General features: G+C 45.2%; 1 protein-coding gene across 1 annotated transcript in view; it reads right to left on the reverse strand.

Moving 5' to 3' along the window:
* LOC110513021 (exocyst complex component 4-like) overlaps positions 1-21,958 on the reverse strand; it is a 241,406-nt gene that overhangs the window by 159,482 nt on the left and 59,966 nt on the right. Inside the window, exons 8-9 of the mRNA XM_036945079.1 lie at positions 18,232-18,377; positions 17,618-17,706 (exon numbers count right to left, since the gene is read on the reverse strand). Coding sequence (XP_036800974.1) covers positions 17,618-17,706; positions 18,232-18,377 — 235 coding nt within the window. The remainder of the gene's footprint in view (positions 1-17,617; positions 17,707-18,231; positions 18,378-21,958) is intronic.

The following is a 21,958-nucleotide window of genomic DNA, read 5'->3' on the forward strand; positions in this document are numbered from 1 at the left end:
TAGTGTGCATCTGTTCATCTGCCAGTGCCTGTGTGTGTATATGTGCTTGCAATGCCCGTGTGTGTATTGTACGAGTGCAACAGCCGGGGAAAAACCCAATCCAGGAACCCACCCAACCCAGTCAGTTGGCTGGTGCATAAGGTCTCCCTCCCTCCCTCCCCATAAGATCAGGCCAGTTCAATATTGCATGGACCTCCCGGTCGGCACCAGACTCCCCATTCCACCAAGTCCTCATGTTTGATTGGCTCCTAATGAGACGCTTCTATTATTAAAATTAATTTGAAGGGACAATATCTGTAAATTGAGTTGAATTAATTATTGAGTGTTGTAGCGCGCCTAGTGGCTCGGTTGACCCCCAGTTTTTATAATGAATACACAGCTGTCCCCCCCCCCCCCAATTTTTCTTTTTTTTCCTATTTAAAAAATACACAGCTGTCAAGTGCAGACTAAGATAATAAGTTGAGGTACCAGATGGTTATTCATTAATGTGGCTTATATTCACTTGGAGAGATGAGGGACTATTACAAACAAAGGGTATTTGGAGAGGCAAACTTTCAAGAGCTGACTAAAGTGAATGTCGTCATCCTGCAGTTCTATCCTCCTGCCATAGGGTGGCACTGTTCTGTTTTTCAGCGTCAGTACAACGGAATGACTGACGTGTGACCTAAAAGGCGGCCACAGCGTATGATTCAAATAATCAACTAACAGAGTCAGAGACAGCAGTGTGTTACCAGCAGACAGACAGCAGACGGACATCTCACAGATGGTGTGCAAAGCTGTCATCAAGGCAAAGGGTGGCTATTTGAAGAATCTCAAATATAAAATATATTTTTATTTGTTTAACACTTTTTTGGTTACTACATGACTCCATATGTGTTATTTCATAGTTTTGACGTCTTCACTATTATCCTACAATGTAGAAAATAGTAAAAATAAAGAAAAACCCTTGAATGAGTAGGTGTTCTAAAACTTTTGACAGGTAGTGTGCATATGAGGCAATCAAGTCAGAAGGGGAATATTCTGATTTTTATGTTTCTAATGTTAAAAGAGAGGACTGTTTGTTCTTCAGATCCACTGCTGAAGAGAGCCACTGCTGTGGAACACTTCCAACCCTTACCTTGAGAATATCACTGCCTGGATTTAGGGATCGACTGGAACGGAGTTTGAGTCAGAGGAGTTTATTTCTCCAGATCAATAATCTCAGTCAGACTCCGGCCGGTACAGTTGTGAGTGTTGGAAAGATGGCAAGGTTTCATACCAGGAAAGCACTGACTTCTTAGTCTGCAGTGCTCAAAATGGAGAGAAGATTCTGCAGGCTAATCCAGGAGAGACAGTAGACATGCACTGTGACGGTACAAGGAGTGGCACCAACATGACAGTCAGATGGTTGCAGTACAAGGATGGCTAGTGCAGTCACATCAACTTCAATAGAGAGAACTTCAGCTTTTACAACTGTGGGGTACTGCAGGGACAGCGTTGTTTCTATCCAGACATTTGCTCTGACGCATAAGTATCAAATCAAATTTTATTGGTCACATACCGTACCAGTTGCCGTGCCAGGCTGTGATACAGCCCGACAGGAGGCTCTCGATTGTGCATCTGTAAATGTTTGTCAGGGTTTTGGGTGGCAAGCCAGATTTCTTCAGCCTCCTGAGGTTGAAGAGGCGCTGCTGCGCCTTCTTTACCACACTGTCTGTGTGGGTGGACCATTTCAGTTTGTCTGTGATGTATACGCCGATTAACTTAAAATGTTCCACCTTATCCACTGCTGACCCTTCGATGGGGATAAGGGGGTGCTCCCTCTGCTGTTTTCTGAAGTCCACGATCATCTCCTTCGTTTTGTTGACGTCGAGTGAGAGGTTGTTTTCCGAGGGCCCTCACCTCCTCCCTGTAGGCGGTTTCATCGTTGTTGGTAATCAAGCCCACTACTGTTGTGTCGTCTGCAAACTTGATGATCGAGTTGGAGGTGTGCATGGCCCCGCAGTCGTGAGTGAACAGGGAGTACAGGAGAGGGCTGAGCACACAACCTTGTAGGGCCCCAGTGTTGAGGATCAGTGAAGTGGAGATGTTGTTTCTTACCTTCACCACCAGGGGGCGGCCAATCAGAAAGTCCAGGACCCAGTAGCACAGGGAAGGGTTGAGAACCAGGGCCTCCAGCTTGATGATGAGCTTGGAGGGTACTATAGTGTTGAATGCAGAGCTGTAGACAATGAACAGCATTCTTACATAGGTAGGGCAGTGTGCAGTGTGATGGCGTCATCTGTGGACCTGTTGGGACAGTATGCAAACTGAAGTGGGTCTAGGGTGGCCGGTAAGGTGGCGGTGATGTGATCCTTGACTAGCCTCTTAAAGCACTTCATGATGACAGAAATGAGTGCTACTGGGTAGTTATTTAGTATGAGTGTGTTCTTAGCTCAGTTGGAGAGGAGGCTGTACTGATCCCAATGGGACAGACTTTTGACCAGCCTTATACAGACAAACAGGCAGAGGTGAGGTCTTCAATCTAAGTAAAGAGTAATGGAAAGAAGGAGATATAATTGACTACAGCTCCTAGGGTGAAGAGCAATTCCATTATATCAGGGCTGTTATGTGTAGAAAAGAGCCCTTAACACCAATCCCATTACATTAGCCTACTGAACCAGTGTACACATAGCAAGAGGGGTCACTAAGCTACCCAATCACCAGACGCATGGATATTCCCGGGCATCTACTTATGAGAAAGGCCGTAAAATCTGATACAATGGCTAGCTTAGCATTGAAGCTAAGACGAGACACACTGCAGCCCAACCTAGTCATACTTCCCTATAGCAACATCCCAATCTCACTGCATTCTGAGGGGGAAATAAAAACAACAGCGCTCCAACTTCCAATCAAGGTTCTATATCAAACAGCTATCTTTACTCTGTGGCCTCCTGACTCAGGTTGTCACAGGGAGGCTGATGAAGGGGGCACAGCCGAGTTCACCACACTATTAATTGAACGCTGCAGGATAGAGGTGTGGGGGGTTTGAGAGGACATTGCTTTCTATTTTCTCTCCGATGAAGCACCTCCTGCGTTCTGGCCGGAGTCGAGGGTTGAGGGGAGTTGGAGGTTTCAGAGGACGGGAGGTTCTCTCATCCCTCCCCTCTCTCCTTTTCTCTTCTCCAATCAGCTTGGGCTAGATTAAAGGTAAACACGGCTGTGGCGGTGACAGCCTCCCTATGATGACAGGGCCCATGCTGATTAAAATTAGCCCAGAGTTGGGAAAACACCCCCCCCCCCTTCTCTCCACCTCTCTTTATACCCATCTGTGATTAAGCCTCTGCTCTCTGTCAGCCATCACACCCCCTCCTTCCCCTCCTGCCTGCTGCCCTATCCCCTCCCTCCCACCAACACATCGTCCCCTGTGTCTGTGTGTCTGACAAAATACAGGAGGAGCTCTCTCTTTCTCCTCATCTCTTCATCTCTATATTATTCCCTGACATCTGGATGAACCTGAAGATGGATCAACTGGAGACCCTACATTATACAATAATAAACATGAACATACATCTAATATCTACACCATCCAGTATATCTACAACCCTACTCATCCACTATCTAGATCATACTGTATATCTACTACCCTATTCACGGATGTCACATCGTGTAATTTCATTGTTACAAACGTTCTGATGCCTGACGCTATGAACGTTCTGATGCCTGACGCTATGAACGTTCTGATGCCTGACTCTATGAACGTTCTGATTCCTGACTCTATGGACGTTCTGATGCCTGACTTTATGGACGTTCTGATGCCTGACTCTATGGACGTTCTGATGCCTGACTCTATGGACGTTCTGATGCCTAACGCTATGGACGTTCTGATGCCTGACTCTATGGACGTTCTGATGCCTGACTCTATGGACGTTCTGATGCCTGACTCTATGGACGTTCTGATGCCTGACTCTATGGACGTTCTGATGCCTGACTCAATTATGCATTAGTTCAGTCTCTTATATAGTATAACTGTAACAATCTTATATTTTTCTAATTCTTTAGCACTAACTTCCTCAAAACATCCACAAGCTATCCACAAGCTAATCAGTGTCTGTCCCCAGCATCTAAACGACCCATCATCTCCCAAGCAGCCTGCTGAAGCCCCGTTACAGAGGAGAGGGGAACACTGACGTTATTATTACAACAAGCGCAGTGCATTTCCCGGCAAATCACCAGCTCCCAAACTCATTTCAACACTGAACTAATTCAATCACCTCCCACTGATGAGATCCTACAGCCTCCACTGGGCTTGATCTCCCAGAGCCCAGAGGGTGGGGAGAGATTTGATCTCCCAGAGCCCAGAGGGTGGGGAGACTGGAGAGAGCTTTGGTCTCCCAGTGCCCAGAAGGTGAGGAGACTGGAGAGAGCTTTGGTCTCCCAGTGCCCAGAAGGTGAGGAGACTGGAGAGAGCTTTGGTCTCCCAGTGCCCAGAAGGTGAGGAGACTGGGGAGAGGCAGAAAGACAATCAAAGACTAATGTTGTTTTAACCATTATCATCTGCCCACAGGAATCAGCCAATAGAACATGAAGCGCTCCTAACACAGGTATTATGACCGGAGGTTAGGGGGAAGTGGAATGCAGTTGCTGTTGAGGTGTGTGTGTGTGTGTGTGTGTGTGTGTGTGTGTGTGTGTGTTTCTCTATGGCTTTATGTGGTGCTTTACGTTCAGTTTTTAAAAAATGAACAAAAAAATGCAACCTTTCTACTGTAATAGCCTGCCAAGTATCCAAAGAACCTTCCATTTCATCTTTCAAAACAACGATATCACCGAGGTGGTGTAGCAATTCAAAGGGCGAATGAAAAGGTGAAGGGAAAAGGTGTCATTTACTCCAAGACGTGCATTTCAGTATCAGGGACTGGAGCGTGAACCCGACACCACACCTGTGACTCATTTATGACATGTCATACAACACATCCAACCAGGATTGCTCCCCTCCATCTTGTATTATCACATTGTTCCAATACCTTCCACATGCTCCTTTTCAATCCACAATGGATCTTGGCTTCACAGGCCAATGCCTCACTACGGATAACTGTGCTACAAAAACCTACCGTCAAAATACTCTGCAGTTCAAACTGCTGATGTTGACAGACACATTGAGTAATGAGTAACCCTCTCCCTCCCTCAACTATGGTTCAACCAGCCCCCGTAGAGAAACTACTTAACTAGTCATATAACCCATACAGCTCAGTACTGGTGACTGATTAGTGAACGGTGACATACTAGTGCATTACATGGCATAAAGCCATGTGTCTATTGAGAACAAGCTGTTAATGAGTCTATACGGACCATCTTCTATCAAGTCAGCGGTCTACACTGGGCATCAAGTAGCCTGCTCCCAGATCTGTTTGCTGTATCGCCAATTCCTATGGTCATTGTTATGCTAAATTTTCACAGGAGTTGGCTATTCAGCAAAAACAGATCTGGGACCAGGCTAAGGGGAAAAGTAAGCAAATTTGTCAATTGAGTGGATAGCAAGCTCTTACCCAAAGTATCTATGCACTATTCAGATGCTTTCTGTTTTGCAGTGATTTAATTTGTAGAGGGGGAATGCGAGGAACAGAGAGTCTAAATGAGTTGGAGGAGTGGGGAAACAGCAGCGTAATTCAATTTCACATGTTTCTCTCCAAATGGAAGCTCTGCGGAGGAGATCATTGGTCCGCTGAATGTAAACGGATGGATGTTTGTGTGTGAGTGGGGCGGGGGAAACGAGGCTCCAATTAGTCTGACAAAGCTGTTTTATGGTCTAGTTTTGTATGTTTGTTGTAGTCTCTAGTTTGATATTAGTTTGATATTTCTAATAACTATTTTGTCAACTGTGTCTAATTAAGCAATAATGTGCAAGGAGGTGTGGTATATCGGCAATCTACCACGGCTAAGGGCTGTTCTTAAGCACAACACAACGCAGAGAGCCTGGATACAGCCCTTAGCCATATACCACAACCCCCCGAGGTGCCTTATTGCTATTATAAACTGGTTACCAACCTAATACAAACAGTAAAAAGTATTTTTTGGTCATACCTGTGGAATATGGTCTGATATACCACAGCTTTCAGCCAATCAGCATCCAGGAGCCAAGCTACCCGGTTTATAAACGCAATTAATCTGGTAACTACACTAAATTTTAACCATTAAAAAAAATAAAAATATATTTTATAAGCTATACCAATAAGTCGGGATCACTGATCAGGGCCCGTATTTTCAAATTGTTTCAGAGTAGCAGTGTTGAAATGAATAGATATGGCCAGCCACGCTGCTAATCAGAGAGACTTATCATTTCCAGCAATTAACTGCCTGTTTTAACATACCCAAGGCTCCAAACTGAAAGCTGCACAAGCAATATCAACCACAACAGCTTCTTAAATGTACGTCTTGTGTTTAACTGAGTACTACTCTCTATCTTTGAAGTCAGGGCATTTCTCTGTCACATAAAAAACAAATACTGTAACACAAACTGTTTATAAATGGCCATTTTAGTGGGGTCCTTTGAAATAATTTGACACAACAACATGGATCTCTGTGGCCTTTCAGAGACCGGCTTGACTGCCAATTGGCTGTGATAGTCCAAACACGGGCTGTGATAGTCCTAACACGGGCTGTGATGGTCCTAACACGGGCTGTGATGGTCCAAACACGGGCTGTGATGGTCCAAACACGGGCTGTGATGGTCCAAACACGGGCTGTGATGGTCCAAACACGGGCTGTGATGGTCCAAACACGGGCTGTGATGGTCCAAACACGGGCTGTGATGGTCCAAACACGGGCTGTGATGGTCCAAACACGGGCTGTGATGGTCCAAACACGGGCTGTGATGGTCCAAACACGGGCTGTGATGGTCCAAACACGGGCTGTGATGGTCCAAACACGGGCTGTGATGGTCCAAACACGGGCTGTGATGGTCCAAACACGGGCTGTGATGGTCCAAACACGGGCTGTGATGGTCCAAACACGGGCTGTGATGGTCCAAACACGGGCTGTGATGGTCCAAACACGGGCTGTGATGGTCCAAACACGGGCTGTGATGGTCCAAACACGGGCTGTGATGGTCCAAACACGGGCTGTGATGGTCCAAACACGGGCTGTGATGGTCCAAACACGGGCTGTGATGGTCCAAACACGGGCTGTGATGGTCCAAACACGGGCTGTGATAGTCCAAACACGGGCTGTGATAGTCCAAACACGGGCTGTGATAGTCCAAACACGGGCTGTGATAGTCCAAACACGGGCTGTGATAGTCCAAACACGGGCTGTGATGGTCCAAACACGGGCTGTGATGGTCCAAACACGGGCTGTGATGGTCCAAACACGAACACGGCTGTGATAGTCCAAACACAGGCTGTGATGGTCCAAACACGGGCTGTGATAGTCCAAACACAGGCTGTGATAGTCCAAACACAGGCTGTGATAGTCCAAACACGGGCTGTGTGGCTCCACTTCAGCAGCAATTCATTCATTGTTATTAAAGGAAGGGAGGTCTAGTCTAGGAGACACACAGCCATTAGCGTGTGCAAAGTACACAAAATAAGTGTGAATAGACAGAGACAGGCAGAAAGAGACAGGCAGGCAGAAAGAGACAGGCAGGCAGAAAGAGACAGGCAGAAAGAGACAGGCAGAAAGAGACAGGCAGGCAGAAAGAGACAGACACTAGTGTTGTAACACCATCATTTTAACTTGAATACCAGGTTAAGAAACACGAAACTCGATCCCATCACGATACGCGATACGCGATACCATCACGATACGCGATACCATCACGATACGCGATACCATCACGATACCATCACGATACGCGATACGCGATACCATCACGATACGCGATATCATCACGATACGCGATACCATCACGATACGCGATACCATCACGATACGCGATACCATCACGATACGCGATACCATCACGATACGCGATACCATCACGATACGCGATACCATCACGATACGCGATACCATCACGATACGCGATACCAAAACGACTCCACGGCAAAGAAAAGATGGCACATTTGCCAAAGTCACAGAAAGGCACTTAATCCAGACAGATATTTTGAGTTCATTATCATTATATTTTTTCTAAGACAGCAATGTATGCATTAATGAATCAATTATTCAATCATACAATCAATTAGTTTTTACATAACAACATACTGGTCATTTATTTGAATGGTAAATCTCTACTGATAATCTGGGTAAATCAAAATGTAGCCTAGGCCTGTTCACAATACAGGTGAAGGCATATTCAATAGGAGTGTGTGCATGCATTGAGTTATTGAGCTTGTTTTGGTTGATTTCATCAGGCTGCAGAGGAAAAACAATCTACTTCCTTTCCATTTGGGACTTGTTTTATTGTGCTGACCAACAACATTTGCATAGAAGAATAAATATTTTATTTTATAAAATCATTCACACACACACAGTGAGAGAGACGTGACTGAGGTGAGGGAAAAGAAGTCAATAAACACAATTTTTGGCAACATCTATGTTTTTTTTATGTCAATCAGAGCCCCTTACGTGCTCTAGAGCTATAAGGAGACATCAGCTGATAGACAGACTTGACAGGCACGGTGCTCTAGAACTATAAGGAGACATCAGTTGATAGACAGACTTGACAGGCACGGTGCTCTAGAACTATAAGGAGACATCAGTTGATAGACAGACTTGACAGGCACGGTGCTCTAGAACTATAAGGAGACATCAGTTGATAGACAGACTTGACAGGCACGGTGCTCTAGAACTATAAGGAGACATCAGTTGATAGACAGACTTGACAGGCACGGTGCTCTAGAACTATAAGGAGACATCAGTTGATAGACAGACTTGACAGGCACGGTGCTCTAGAACTATAAGGAGACATCAGTTGATAGACAGACTTGACAGGCACGGTGCTCTAGAACTATAAGGAGACATCAGTTGATAGACAGACTTGACAGGCACGGTGCTCTAGAACTATAAGGAGACATCAGTTGATAGACAGACTTGACAGGCACGGTGCTCTAGAACTATAAGGAGACATCAGTTGATAGACAGACTTGACAGGCACGGTGCTCTAGAACTATAAGGAGACATCAGTTGATAGACAGACTTGACAGGCACGGTGCTCTAGAACTATAAGGAGACATCAGTTGATAGACAGACTTGACAGGCACGGTGCTCTAGAACTATAAGGAGACATCAGTTGATAGACAGACTTGACAGGCACGGTGCTCTAGAACTATAAGGAGACATCAGTTGATAGACAGACTTGACAGGCATGGTGCTCTAGAACTATAAGGAGACATCAGTTGATAGACAGACTTGACAGGCACGGTGCTCTAGAGCTATAAGGAGACATCAGCTGATAGACAGACTTGACAGGCACGGTGCTCTAGAGCTATAAGGAGACATCTGCTGATAGACAGACTTGACAGGCACGGTGCTCTAGAACTATAAGGAGACATCTGCTGGGCTGATAGACTTGATCTCAATCAGTAGACGACGTGAGACACATTTAACAGAAACAAAACTTTTTTCATGTTCTAGTATCGAACAAGTACAGAAGTTTAGGTATACCGTGCAACACCCTCCCGCCTGTCCTTAGATAATTAGTCAGGCACACAATCACAAAGGACAGAGCCACGCTATCGTACATTCAGACCATGTGGATCAATCAATGCCTTAGTAAGGTCAAATGAAGAGAAAGAAGAATTAACGAGAGAAAGAGAGAGATCAGCAGACTCAACGAGAGAGAGGGTGAGCATGTACCCTCATTTTAATCCTCTAATAATTATTGACTTTTCTCCCGGGAAAGTTCAATTCCATTTCAGGTTCCATTTATGAATATGATAAATCCTAATTGGAAGGTCGGCGGAAGTCAAGGATCGATCGCTCAAATCAGTCAATGGCGTGGTTCCCCTTGAACACAGGGCACTGGAGGAGTACAGATAAGAGGAACGATCTTTATATTAAAAGATAACCGCTAGATTGAGGGGATTATCACCTTTTCATTTGTGATCTGGGAACATGAGGGTATGAAGAGGATGTATTTCCCCCAAATCCTGGTTGGAAGATTCTGGATTTCCTGCTTTTTCCCTCCTGATTCTGGATTTCCTGCTCATTCCCTCCTGATTCTGGATTTCCTGCTCATTCCCTCCTGATTCTGGATTTCCTGCTCATTCCCTCCTGATTCTGGATTTCCTGCTCATTCCCTCCTGATTCTGGATTTCCTGCTTTTTCCCTCCTAATTCTGGATTTCCTGCTCATTCCCTCCTAATTCTGGATTTCCTGCTCATTCCCTCCTAATTCTGGATTTCCTGCTCATTCCCTCCTGATTCTGGATTTCCTGCTCATTCCCTCCTGATTCTGGATTTCCTGCTTACTCCCTCCTGATTCTGGATTTCCTGCTTATTCCCTCCTGATTCAAGATTTCCTGCTCTTTCCCTCCTGATTCTGGATTTCCTGCTCAGTCCCTCCTGATTCTGGATTTCCTGCTCATTCCCACCTGATTCTGGATTTCCTGCTCAGTCCCTCCTGATTCTGGATTTCCTGCTTATTCCCTCCTGATTCTGGATTTCCTGCTCAGTCCCTCCTGATTCTGGATTTCCTGCTCATTCCCACCTGATTCTGGATTTCCTGCTCAGTCCCTCCTGATTCTGGATTTCCTGCTCAGTCCCTCCTGATTCTGGATTTCCTGCTCATTCCCTCCTAATTCTGGATTTCCTGCTCATTCCCTCCTGATTCTGGATTTCCTGCTCATTCCCTCCTGATTCTGGATTTCCTGCTTATTCCCTCCTGATTCTGGATTTCCTGTTCATTCCCTCCTGATTCTGGATTTCCTGCTCATTCCCTCCTGATTCTGGATTTGATGCTCATTCCCTCCTGATTCTGGATTTCCTGCTCATTCCCTCCTGATTCTGGATTTCCTGCTTACTCCCTCCTGATTCTGGATTTCCTGCTTATTCCCTCCTGATTCAAGATTTCCTGCTCTTTCCCTCCTGATTCTGGATTTCCTGCTCAGTCCCTCCTGATTCTGGATTTCCTGCTCATTCCCACCTGATTCTGGATTTCCTGCTTATTCCCTCCTGATTCTGGATTTCCTGCTTATTCCCTCCTGATTCTGGATTTCCTGCTCATTCCCACCTGATTCTGGATTTCCTGCTCAGTCCCTCCTGATTCTGGATTTCCTGCTCAGTCCCTCCTGATTCTGGATTTCCTGCTCATTCCCTCCTAATTCTGGATTTCCTGCTCATTCCCTCCTGATTCTGGATTTCCTGCTCATTCCCTCCTGATTCTGGATTTCCTGCTTATTCCCTCCTGATTCTGGATTTCCTGTTCATTCCCTCCTGATTCTGGATTTCCTGCTCATTCCCTCCTGATTCTGGATTTGATGCTCATTCCCTCCTGATTCTGGATTTCCTGCTCATTCCCTCCTGATTCTGGATTTCCTGCTTACTCCCTCCTGATTCTGGATTTCCTGCTCAGTCCCTCCTGATTCAAGATTTCCTGCTCTTTCCCTCCTGATTCTGGATTTCCTGCTCAGTCCCTCCTGATTCAAGATTTCCTGCTCTTTCCCTCCTGATTCTGGATTTCCTGCTCAGTCCCTCCTGATTCTGGATTTCCTGCTCATTCCCACCTGATTCTGGATTTCCTGCTCAGTCCCTCCTGATTCTGGATTTCCTGCTTATTCCCTCCTGATTCTGGATTTCCTGCTCAGTCCCTCCTGATTCTGGATTTCCTGCTCATTCCCACCTGATTCTGGATTTCCTGCTCAGTCCCTCCTGATTCTGGATTTCCTGCTCAGTCCCTCCTGATTCTGGATTTCCTGCTCATTCCCTCCTGATTCTAGATTTCCTGCTCATTCCCTCCTGATTCTGGATTTCCTGCTCATTCCCTCCTGATTCTGGATTTCCTGCTCATTCCCTCCTGATTCTGGATTTCCTGCTTATTCCCTCCTGATTCTGGATTTCCTGCTCATTCCCTCCTGATTCTGGATTTCCTGCTCATTCCCTCCTGATTCTGGATTTCCTGCTCATTCCCTCCTGATTCTGGATTTCCTGCTCATTCCCTCCTGATTCTAGATTTCCTGCTCATTCCCTCCTGATTCTGGATTTCCTGCTCATTCCCTCCTGATTCTGGATTTCCTGCTCATTCCCTCCTGATTCTGGATTTCCTGCTCATTCCCTCCTGATTCTGGATTTCCTGCTCATTCCCTCCTGATTCTGGATTTCCTGCTTATTCCCCCCTGATTCCGGAAATCCTCCAACTGGGATTTCTAGAAAACCAGGAAATGTATTTAAATGTTCACAAAATGTTTCAAGCCTGTGTGTGATTGAGCTATAAGGTATTGGTTCTCTAGAAGCTGTTGGAGAGATATTATCAGACTAAAATGAGAGGTGTTCTTTGCTGTGGACTTCCATTACAGAACAGTCAGAACGGGGCTAATACTCATTGTCCGTCACAGCCCTCTTCCTCACCCCTCGACCCGACAGGCCTGACATAAGAGACATACAGGTGTATCAATCGGTGCAGCTGCATGGAGCTTATGCAGTACACAGATGCAAACACACAGGCAGACATGCATACATAGTAACACACACACAAATGCATTAGTGCAACCCCCCCGCCCCCACACACACACACACACACACACACCTCTCTCTCGCTACTTCCCCTCTTTCAGTCAGTGTTTTCATTTGCACCTCTCTCCCTCCCTATTGTGTGGCACAAATCAGTTTGACGGGACACACGGGTCCCGCTCCCTCGGAGCAGTCAGTCACTGTGCGCCTCTCCACTCCTCGTCCCCAGGGTAGCACGCTATTACGCAGAAACAACACCACTAATACACAGATTGCCTTTTCTCCTCTAGATAGACAGATACACACACACATGCAGGCAGACATACTGTAGAGGGACACACACACAAACACAATAGGAATTAAGGGAGAAAGCAACTCATTGTGTAACTCAACTCAAGGTGGACTACTGTGGAGAGTCAAGTATTTTGTTTGACAACAAGCCATTTTGAAATTCAAAAAGGGAAATATGGCAGACAGGGGGATAGAAACGCGGGAAACAGAGTTGCGGGTCTATTATGACCGTGTCTGGGTGGGAGGGGAGGTCATACGGGGCAGGAGCGGAGGCTGATATACAAACCTTTGTGTTTGGATCATGGTGTAGTTGTCATTTCAACACTGCCTGCCCTGGGGTAAGGTAATAAATACAGCTCTGTTCTGTTGCTGCGCTGACTAAAACAACTCAAAAAGGTGTAGTCTAACAAAAACGTAACGTGGTTATTGAGAAATATCTTAGAAATGGCAATGATGACCACCCTGCTCGCTCTCTCCCAACCGGCACTTTGGAGGAGAAAATAAAAACAGGGAAGGAAATAGCAATTGCCTGCATTCAGGGCCATGATAACAAATCTGTACCTTGGAAGTGGTTTCCCTGTTCCCATCATTTATTCATGGAGTCGGGAGTGGATGGAATGAAAAGGTCTCTGTACTATGATTCTAGACTAGAAAGAGAGAGCCTCTCTATATTATGATTCTAGACTAGAAAGAGAGAGCCTCTCTATATTATGATTCTAGACTAGAAAGAGAGAGCCTCTCTATATTATGATTCTAGACTAGAAAGAGAGAGCCTCTCTGTACTATGATTCTAGACTAGAAAGAGAGAGCCTCTCTATATTATGATTCTAGACTAGAAAGAGAAAGCCTCTCTATATTATGATTCTAGACTAGAAAGAGAGAACCTCTCTATATTATGATTCTAGACCAGAAAGAGAAAGCCTCTACATATTATGATTCTAGACTAGAAAGCGAGAGCCTCTTTATATTATGATTCTAGACTAGAAAGCGAGAGCCTCTCTATATTATGATTCTAGACCAGAAAGAGAAAGCCTCTCTATATTATGATTCTAGACTAGAAAGAGAGAGCCTCTCTATATTATGATTCTAGACGAGAAAGAGAGAGCCTCTCTATATTATGATTCTAGACTAGAAAGCGAGAGCCTCTCTATATTATGATTCTAGACTAGAAAGAGAAAGCCTATCTATATTATGATTCTAGACTAGAAAGAGAGAGCCTCTCTATATTATGATTCTAGACGAGAAAGAGAGAGCCTCTCTATATTATGATTCTAGACTAGAAAGCGAGAACCTCTCTATATTATGATTCTAGACCAGAAAGAGAAAGCCTCTACATATTATGATTCTAGACTAGAAAGCGAGAGCCTCTTTATATTATGATTCTAGACTAGAAAGCGAGAGCCTCTCTATATTATGATTCTAGACCAGAAAGAGAAAGCCTCTCTATATTATGATTCTAGATGAGAAAGAGAGAGCCTATCTATATTATGATTCTAGACTAGAAAGCGAGAGCCTTTCTATATTATGATTCTAGACCAGAAAGAGAGAGCCTCTTTGTTCAAAGAGCTAGCTAGAGGGAGATTAAACATACAGGGACATGTCTCCTGCCTTCCCTCTGTCTCTCACACAAAGGGACACACCGATACCCATCGATACAAACCCACACCCACCCAGCTGTGGGTCCATATGTAGCTATAATGAAGCCTTTAGATGAAGCTGTGGATTAATGGAAGCATATGCGGTGTGCTTTATTGGAGAGCCGATGTAATTAAGCTTCCTAAGCTCTGGGTGTGTGTTTGTAATGAGGGAGACGGAAGGGCCCCTTCACACACACACAGACACACACACACGCATGCACGAACACCCCTGAGAGACACTGTTTGTTAAGGATATGTAACAGAATGTACCATCTCCCTCAGGTAAAGAGACAAAAAACAAACAGTCCACCATCCACAGCTAGTAGTACTACACTCCTGTCACTGCAGAGTAGTACAGCCCTTAATTATCATGGGAAACACAGCTAGTAGTACTACACTCCTGTCACTGCAGAGTAGTACAGCCCTTAATTATCATGGGAAACACAGCTAGTAGTACTACACTCCTGTCACTGCAGAGTAGTACAGCCCTTAATTATCATGGGAAACACAGCTAGTAGTACTACACTCCTGTCACTGCAGAGTAGTACAGCCCTTAATTATCATGGGAAACACAGCTAGTAGTACTACACTCCTGTCACTGCAGAGTAGTACAGCCCTTATTTTTGTTTCATCAGACAAGAGGACATTTCTCCAAAAAGTACGATCTTTGTCCCCATGTGCAGTTGCAAACCGTAGTCTGGCTTTTTTATGGCGGTTTTGGAGCAGTGGCTTCTTCCTTGCTGAGCGGCCTGTCAGGTTATGTCGATATAGAACTCGTTTCACTGTGAATATAGATACTTTTGTACCTGTTTCCTCCAGCATCTTCACAAGGTCTTTTGCTGTTGTTCTGGGATTTATTTGCACTTCTCGCACCAAATTACGTTCATCTCTTGGAGACAGAACGCGTCTCCTTCCTGAGCGCTATGACAGCTGCGTGGTCCCATGGTGTTTATACTTGCGTACTATTGTTTGTACAGATGAATGTGGTACCTTGGGGTGTTTGGAAATTGCTCCCAAGGATGAACCAGACTTGTGGAGGTCTACAAATTTCTGAGGTCTTAGCTAATTTCTTTTGATTTTCCCATGATGTCAAGCAAAGAGGCACTGAGTTTGAAGGTAGACCTTGACATACATCCACAGGAACACCTCCAATTGACTCAAATTATGTCAATTAGCCTATCAGAAGCTTCTAAAGCCATGACATCATTTTCTGGAATTTTCCAAGCTGTTTAAAAGGTACAGTCCACTTAGTGTATGTATACTACTGACCCACTAGAATTGTGATACAGTGAATTATAAGTGAAATATTTAGCTAGCAACAGCAAGCTAGCTAAATAGGACAAATTAGCTAGCAAGTGCAAGCTAGCGAGCTAAATTGCCATAAATGTTTAATGCTTTTCGACCAGTCCCCATATTAATATAATTGGTTCAGAGTTTGTTTTGATATTTTAACCTGCATGTCGTGATCGTGTTTGGTGTGGGGAGGACAAAATACATTTATGCACGATGGCACACGATGGCACACGATGGCACACGATGGCACACGATGGCACACGATGGCAGCCGGTTTGGGTTCTGTGTAAGTGTATGTAAACTTCCGACTTCAACTGTCGCAATCCACAGCCACGTGTCTGTAGGAGCTAACCATTTTCATGAACGGGGTGGTGTACCTAATAAACTGTGTAGATTTAGTTAGATTTGATTATTGGATCTCTTAACATCACACTCCAACCAACTGAGCCAGCTGCACTATCAAACTGGCATCAGCCAATAGAGAAAGTGTACTGGTGATGGTTGACTGTGTGAATGGATTACTGTGTATCGAGGGGAGATCTTATGTCTAGTAGAGAAAATACTGCTCTCTTTAAGTGTTGGACAATCCCTTGGCCAGGCTCACGCAACATCTCTCAATCTCTGTTCTACAGTCAGCTTCATTTAAAAAAGAGATTGACCGTTGTCTCAAAGTCTCTACATGTTTTTCTCATTATAATGTATTGCTTCAGAAATCACTGAATGGCTTCTACATACAGTGGTGTGATGATAACAATTACTTTTAACACCCCCTCCCTTCATCCAAGTCGATTGATTTAACTTTTCTAAATCATTTGATTCCTTGAATCTCTCCCTGTCATTCAGGTCCTAAGCAGTCTGCCCGAGCTAAGAACCCGAGCTAAGAACCCGAGCTAAGAACCCGAGCTAAGAACCCGAGCTACGAACCCGAGCTAAGAACCCGAGCTAAGAACCCGAGCTTAGCACTGTGACAGCAGAAATGAAAGGCAGAGGAATCTCATCTTCGTTTGACGCTGCCAGGCATTCAACCACCAGCCCAAATGCTGTTTTATTATCTTTGTCACATCTGAGCTACCGAGGGGTAAAAGGGGGGTAAGGACAAAAGTTGGAGGCTATTTGGAACACATTTTTTTAAAGGAAATGTTCATCTGGACTTTTCGAACGGGGCGATCATTTTGTGTATGGAGCCTGTATGCCAGGTTAGTGTTGACTGGCGTTTCCTATCAAAAATGAAATCCTACCTCGAGGCCTGCGAGGGAGGGTCGTTGAGATGTTTCACCTGTTCAATGCTAAACAGGTGACACTTAGCATTGCTGTGACTCACCTTAAAGTTTGCTCGAAATGCAATCATGGAAATTGTGACATATGACCGATTATGCAGGATTTGAAAATAATTCTCTCTCGGAACCCCTCCTCCTTTCGACGACCTCTATCTCTCTTCCACCATGCCGCTCACTTCCATTTTACACACAGGCAATGTCTCGGAGGAACGGGGTTTGAAAAAAACGATGAAACAAGCAGGCAAACAGTGCTGTCAGGCGCCGCTGATTGTAACCACAAGGTCATCGCAGAGTGAGGGAGCAAGGGGAGAGAAACGAGAGACTGTGGAACAGTGAGACTCTCCAGGGACTCACTCTCCAATCTCCCCCTCGCTGTCTGTCTGTGCGTGTGTGTCTGTGTGCGCGTGTGTACCTGGCGAGCGCAGGACTCTGTTATAGTGTTGAGCTTGAGGTGCAACACCTCAAGTTTTGGCACCTCCCTTGTTCTACTCCATCCCAGCTCTGTACCTCTCCACACTCCTCCCTCCTTCCTTCCCTCCCTCCCTCCCTCCCTTACCTTGTAGTTCTCCACTCTTGCTGTACAGCTCTCTCCTCTGTTCCCTCAGGTATGCACTCATGCTGATGGCGTGAGACGACGACTCAAACCTGGAAGAGAGAAACACACATTCACTCTAGCCTGGTCCCAGATCTGTTTCTGCTGTCTTGCCAACTCCTATGGTCATTGTCACGCCTTAGCCACACAGATCAGGGACTAGACTACTGTCACTCCTACTCAGAGACACAGTGCTCACACTACAGAGGTCAGCAGTTAACACCTGGAGATACTACTACAGGTCTGCCTTGTGGTTGGGGTACATAACGTAAAATGGCTTTGGCTAAGTCTGTATGCTCCATGTGTAAAGTTGCATGGTTTTGAAATGGTTCCAGTTAGACACTGCAACAACGTGAATCAGCACACTAATACTATAGACATCCCTACTGTACAGTAACTTGGTTCTGTTAGGGTTCTGAGGTGTAGGGGACATTTTCCCCTTTTCCTTGACTAAAAAGCACTTTCAAAGGACATTCTCCATCAAGTCAAGCATGTTTTATAGTACAGAAGTAGGCTTAATCTAGGTCTGGTAAAACAGTCCCTCAATGCTCAAGTGTTTTAGACTGTCGGTGTCTTACTTGAAGAGGGACTGCTTGGCACGTTGGGGTTTCTTCTTGGCGAAGAAGGCTGCGAACTCGCTGCCGGTGCTGGCGTAGGTGAGCTGGGCAGAGGGCTCGGCAGCACTTCTAGTGTTCTTCACATCCAGGTAGTCCATCAACAGAACCTACAGAACATTGACATTTCAGTCATTTAGCAAAGGCTTGTGCACTTACTTAGATTTAGCAGACGCTCTGGGAGCGACTTCCAACAAATGCATTCCACTAAGTTAAGTAAAACAATATATATTACATGTCATCAATGACAACTCACTGACAGAGGGCTCAAGTTAGGATTCATGCAAAGGAGTGGAGTATAGAGCAACAGCCATCACTGTGAATGGTGACAGTCTGGTCTAATCTACGATCCTCCCAAGAACACACCACACAACAGCCATCACTGTGAATGGTGACAGTCTGGTCTAATCTACGATCCTCCCAAGAACACACCACACAACTAATGTACCTATTATAATGTCAGTTCATGTATGTAATAGCATTATGTCATATAATACATTGAACATAAGGAATTATGTTGTCAGCAGAACAACGATCTATAACTGATTATGTCATCGAGGTTAATACAACAATCCACGAAAGAGTTCCGGCGAGTCATCAAAATATCTCATCCCCCATTTCTTAGTCCGTCTGCATATTTAAAACCCACTCCATCCTTGTCTCATCAACGCTCATAAATACCTTATACAGATCTAACAACAGCCCCAGACTGACAGATATTGAAGATGTCGGGTAAGGAAGTTAACTTTCCTGGTTGTCTTCTCCCAGTATCTCCCCATCTCTTTCTCTCTCTCCAGGACTACATATGTTCTAAATTAGCCTCCCATTCCTAATGGCTTCATCATTTAGCAGGGCCATTTAGCCCCTGTCGTTCTAATTCTGACCCACGTCGTGGCGGGGCGGCCCAAAGTGGGGCGAGAGTAATGGTGGAGCAGATGGAAACACAGTCGCCCTCTAATGATGTCATTACTGCTGGAGAAAAGACCCCCGTCACCACGGAGGGAAGACTTCAGCACACACACTGGTGTGAGCAAACTGGCATGTACACACAGACACCTACCGCCCCTCCCCTGACAACACACACACCTACCCAGCCCCTCCCCTGACAACACACGCCGACCCACTACACAGACACACACACCTACCTACCCAGCCCCTCCCCTGACAACACACACACCTACCCACTACACACACACCTACCCAGCCCCTCCCCTGACAACACACACGTCGACCCACTACACAGACACACACACCTACCCAGCCCCTCCCCTGACAACACACACGCCGACCCACTACACAGACATACACACCTACCCAGCCCCTCCCCTGACAACACACACACCTACCAGCCCCTCCCCTGACAACACACACGCCGACTCACTACACAGACACACACACCTACCTACCCAGCCCCTCCCCTGACAACACACACACCTACCAGCCCCTCCCCTGACAACCCACACACCGACCCACTACACAGACACACTTTTTCCCTTCTCTCCCCCTCTGGAAGCCATCACTCAGGCCCCCCTGCCCTCTAGCGACACCGTGCAAGCCTAGCAGAGAGCGCTAATCCTGTCAGTGTATTAATTACTAATGACCATGTGATCTGCTGATGGAGCGCGGCCCACTACCTAACCCGGGAGACTTAATTAAATGCCGGCGTTAGGCTGATGTGAAGGGGCTCCGACCCTAATATATTGCATTAGAGGGAGTAAACCTGAAGCAATTATCCACACCAATAGGACCGACAGACGGCCGGAAGGAAGGAAGGAAGGAAGGAAGGAAGGAAGGAAGGAAGGAAGGAAGGAAGGAAGGAAGGAAGGAAGGAAGGAAGGAAGGAAGGAAGGAAGGAAGGAAGGAAGGAAGGAAGGAAGGAAGGAAGGACAGAGGGAGAGGGTATGAACAGGACAGATGAAAGAGGGGGAAATGAGAATAAGCGATATCCTCTGGGAGGTAAAGTTTGAAAGGAGATCAGATGGTGGTGGTTTCCCCTGACTTGCTAGGAGTATCACAGATTATTGTGAAATAGAGACATTTATTTTTGGACATTCATGACAGGCACACAAACGTTTGTTAACCTTTTCTTTATATATAGAGTGCATTTCAATCACAGATAAAAACAGCGGGTAACTTAAGACAGAAAGGACAGGTGGGAGGTTAGTCTGGGAGGACGGGTGGCCGTATAATGGGAGTGTCTAGCAGCCCAAACAAATCACGTTATGAACAACTTCCTACTTTTTAACTACTTAGCTAGCATGTTAGTTAAACCTAACCCTTTAATTACTTAGCTAGCATGTTACCTAATCCTAACCTTAACCCCTAGTCCAGCTAACGTTAGCTACCTAGCTAGCCTGGCTAACATTAGCTGACAAGCTAACTTAAGACAATAAATTGGGATTTGTGTAATATACACAGATGTGTTATGTAGAAAGAAAATAATGTAATAATACACAGAAAGTGCGTTATGAAGAAAAGAAAATGAAATGACCTCTCTGAAGACGACATCAAATCAAATGTATGGTATGAGACTGGACAGACTTCTGCAAACAGGAATGGATATAGGAATGGATATAGAGGAGAGCAGAGGATCAGAATAGTATCAGTTATATCATAAATGTGGTTGACAACACCTCTGAAATGTCCATTTATGTTGCAAGAGTGGGGGTTATTATATGAATCCTTGCATTGAACATGCTATATTGCTGAGTCTGTAGGTGGGTGGCTTTTGGGAGGGTTTAAAAATATTTACTTCCACCTGATAAACTTGCCCATTGAAAATGTCAATAAAAAGTTACTGTGACAGAAATAATTGTGTAAATTGTGCAAAGTACTGACAGAAATATGTCAAGTTTAGCTGTGTAAGTTTTTGGCAGCTGAGCCCCTACAGCAGTGTCTTGGAAAACCCCTCCAACACTTTGCCAAAGTCTCTGTTGCCTAGGCAACGGGTGGACTGTCGGTCATCCATGACTTGGTTATTTTACACTGAAACAACACCTCAACAGACAAGTGATGCTATCATACTCAATACTTAACAACATTTTCACGAAATAGATAGGCTTTCAACTTACTCTGTAAAGTTCTGGAAATAAAAGTTAGCAAAATGAGAAGGAGTAAAGAGCAACCAACAGCTTCTCCAGGTTAATCCAGTCAAGACAGGCACTGTTACATGGGAAGATAAATAACGCTTTGGCTGCTACAAGTTATCTGGTCTTGGCTGTAGTGGAGTTGCCTTGGTTACTGCAACTGTTCCTTCCTCTACCTGCTCTACCATTTCACTGGCCCTCCAAAATGTAAGGAACATGTATTTCAAATAGCCGGATACCCGACAAAAATGTCAATTGTGAAATGATTTCAAACCCCCAACCCGAGTGCGTGTGCATGCGTGCATGTGTGTGTGCATAAATGCCCAGACGGGCGGTAGTTTTGTTTGTTTGATGGTAACTGTGGTGTGTGTGTGTAGGAGAGAGGTGTTTTGGGCATTAGGATCAAGGTGCGATACGGGGGACTCATGTGATTCAAATCACCTTTATTCCAGCAACAATAACATCTCATTCCAAACACCTTTCTCCTCAAACATATTCGGTCTTATTACCATCAACTTTAAATGGCCAGGTAGACGCCTCATTACCCTAACAGACCTCACAGAGGCAAAGAGACAAGGATGGGAAGGTTGGCTGAGAGAATGCTC

Source organism: Oncorhynchus mykiss, chromosome 15 (genome assembly GCF_013265735.2).
Source record: "Oncorhynchus mykiss isolate Arlee chromosome 15, USDA_OmykA_1.1, whole genome shotgun sequence".
NCBI lineage: Eukaryota > Metazoa > Chordata > Actinopteri > Salmoniformes > Salmonidae > Oncorhynchus > Oncorhynchus mykiss.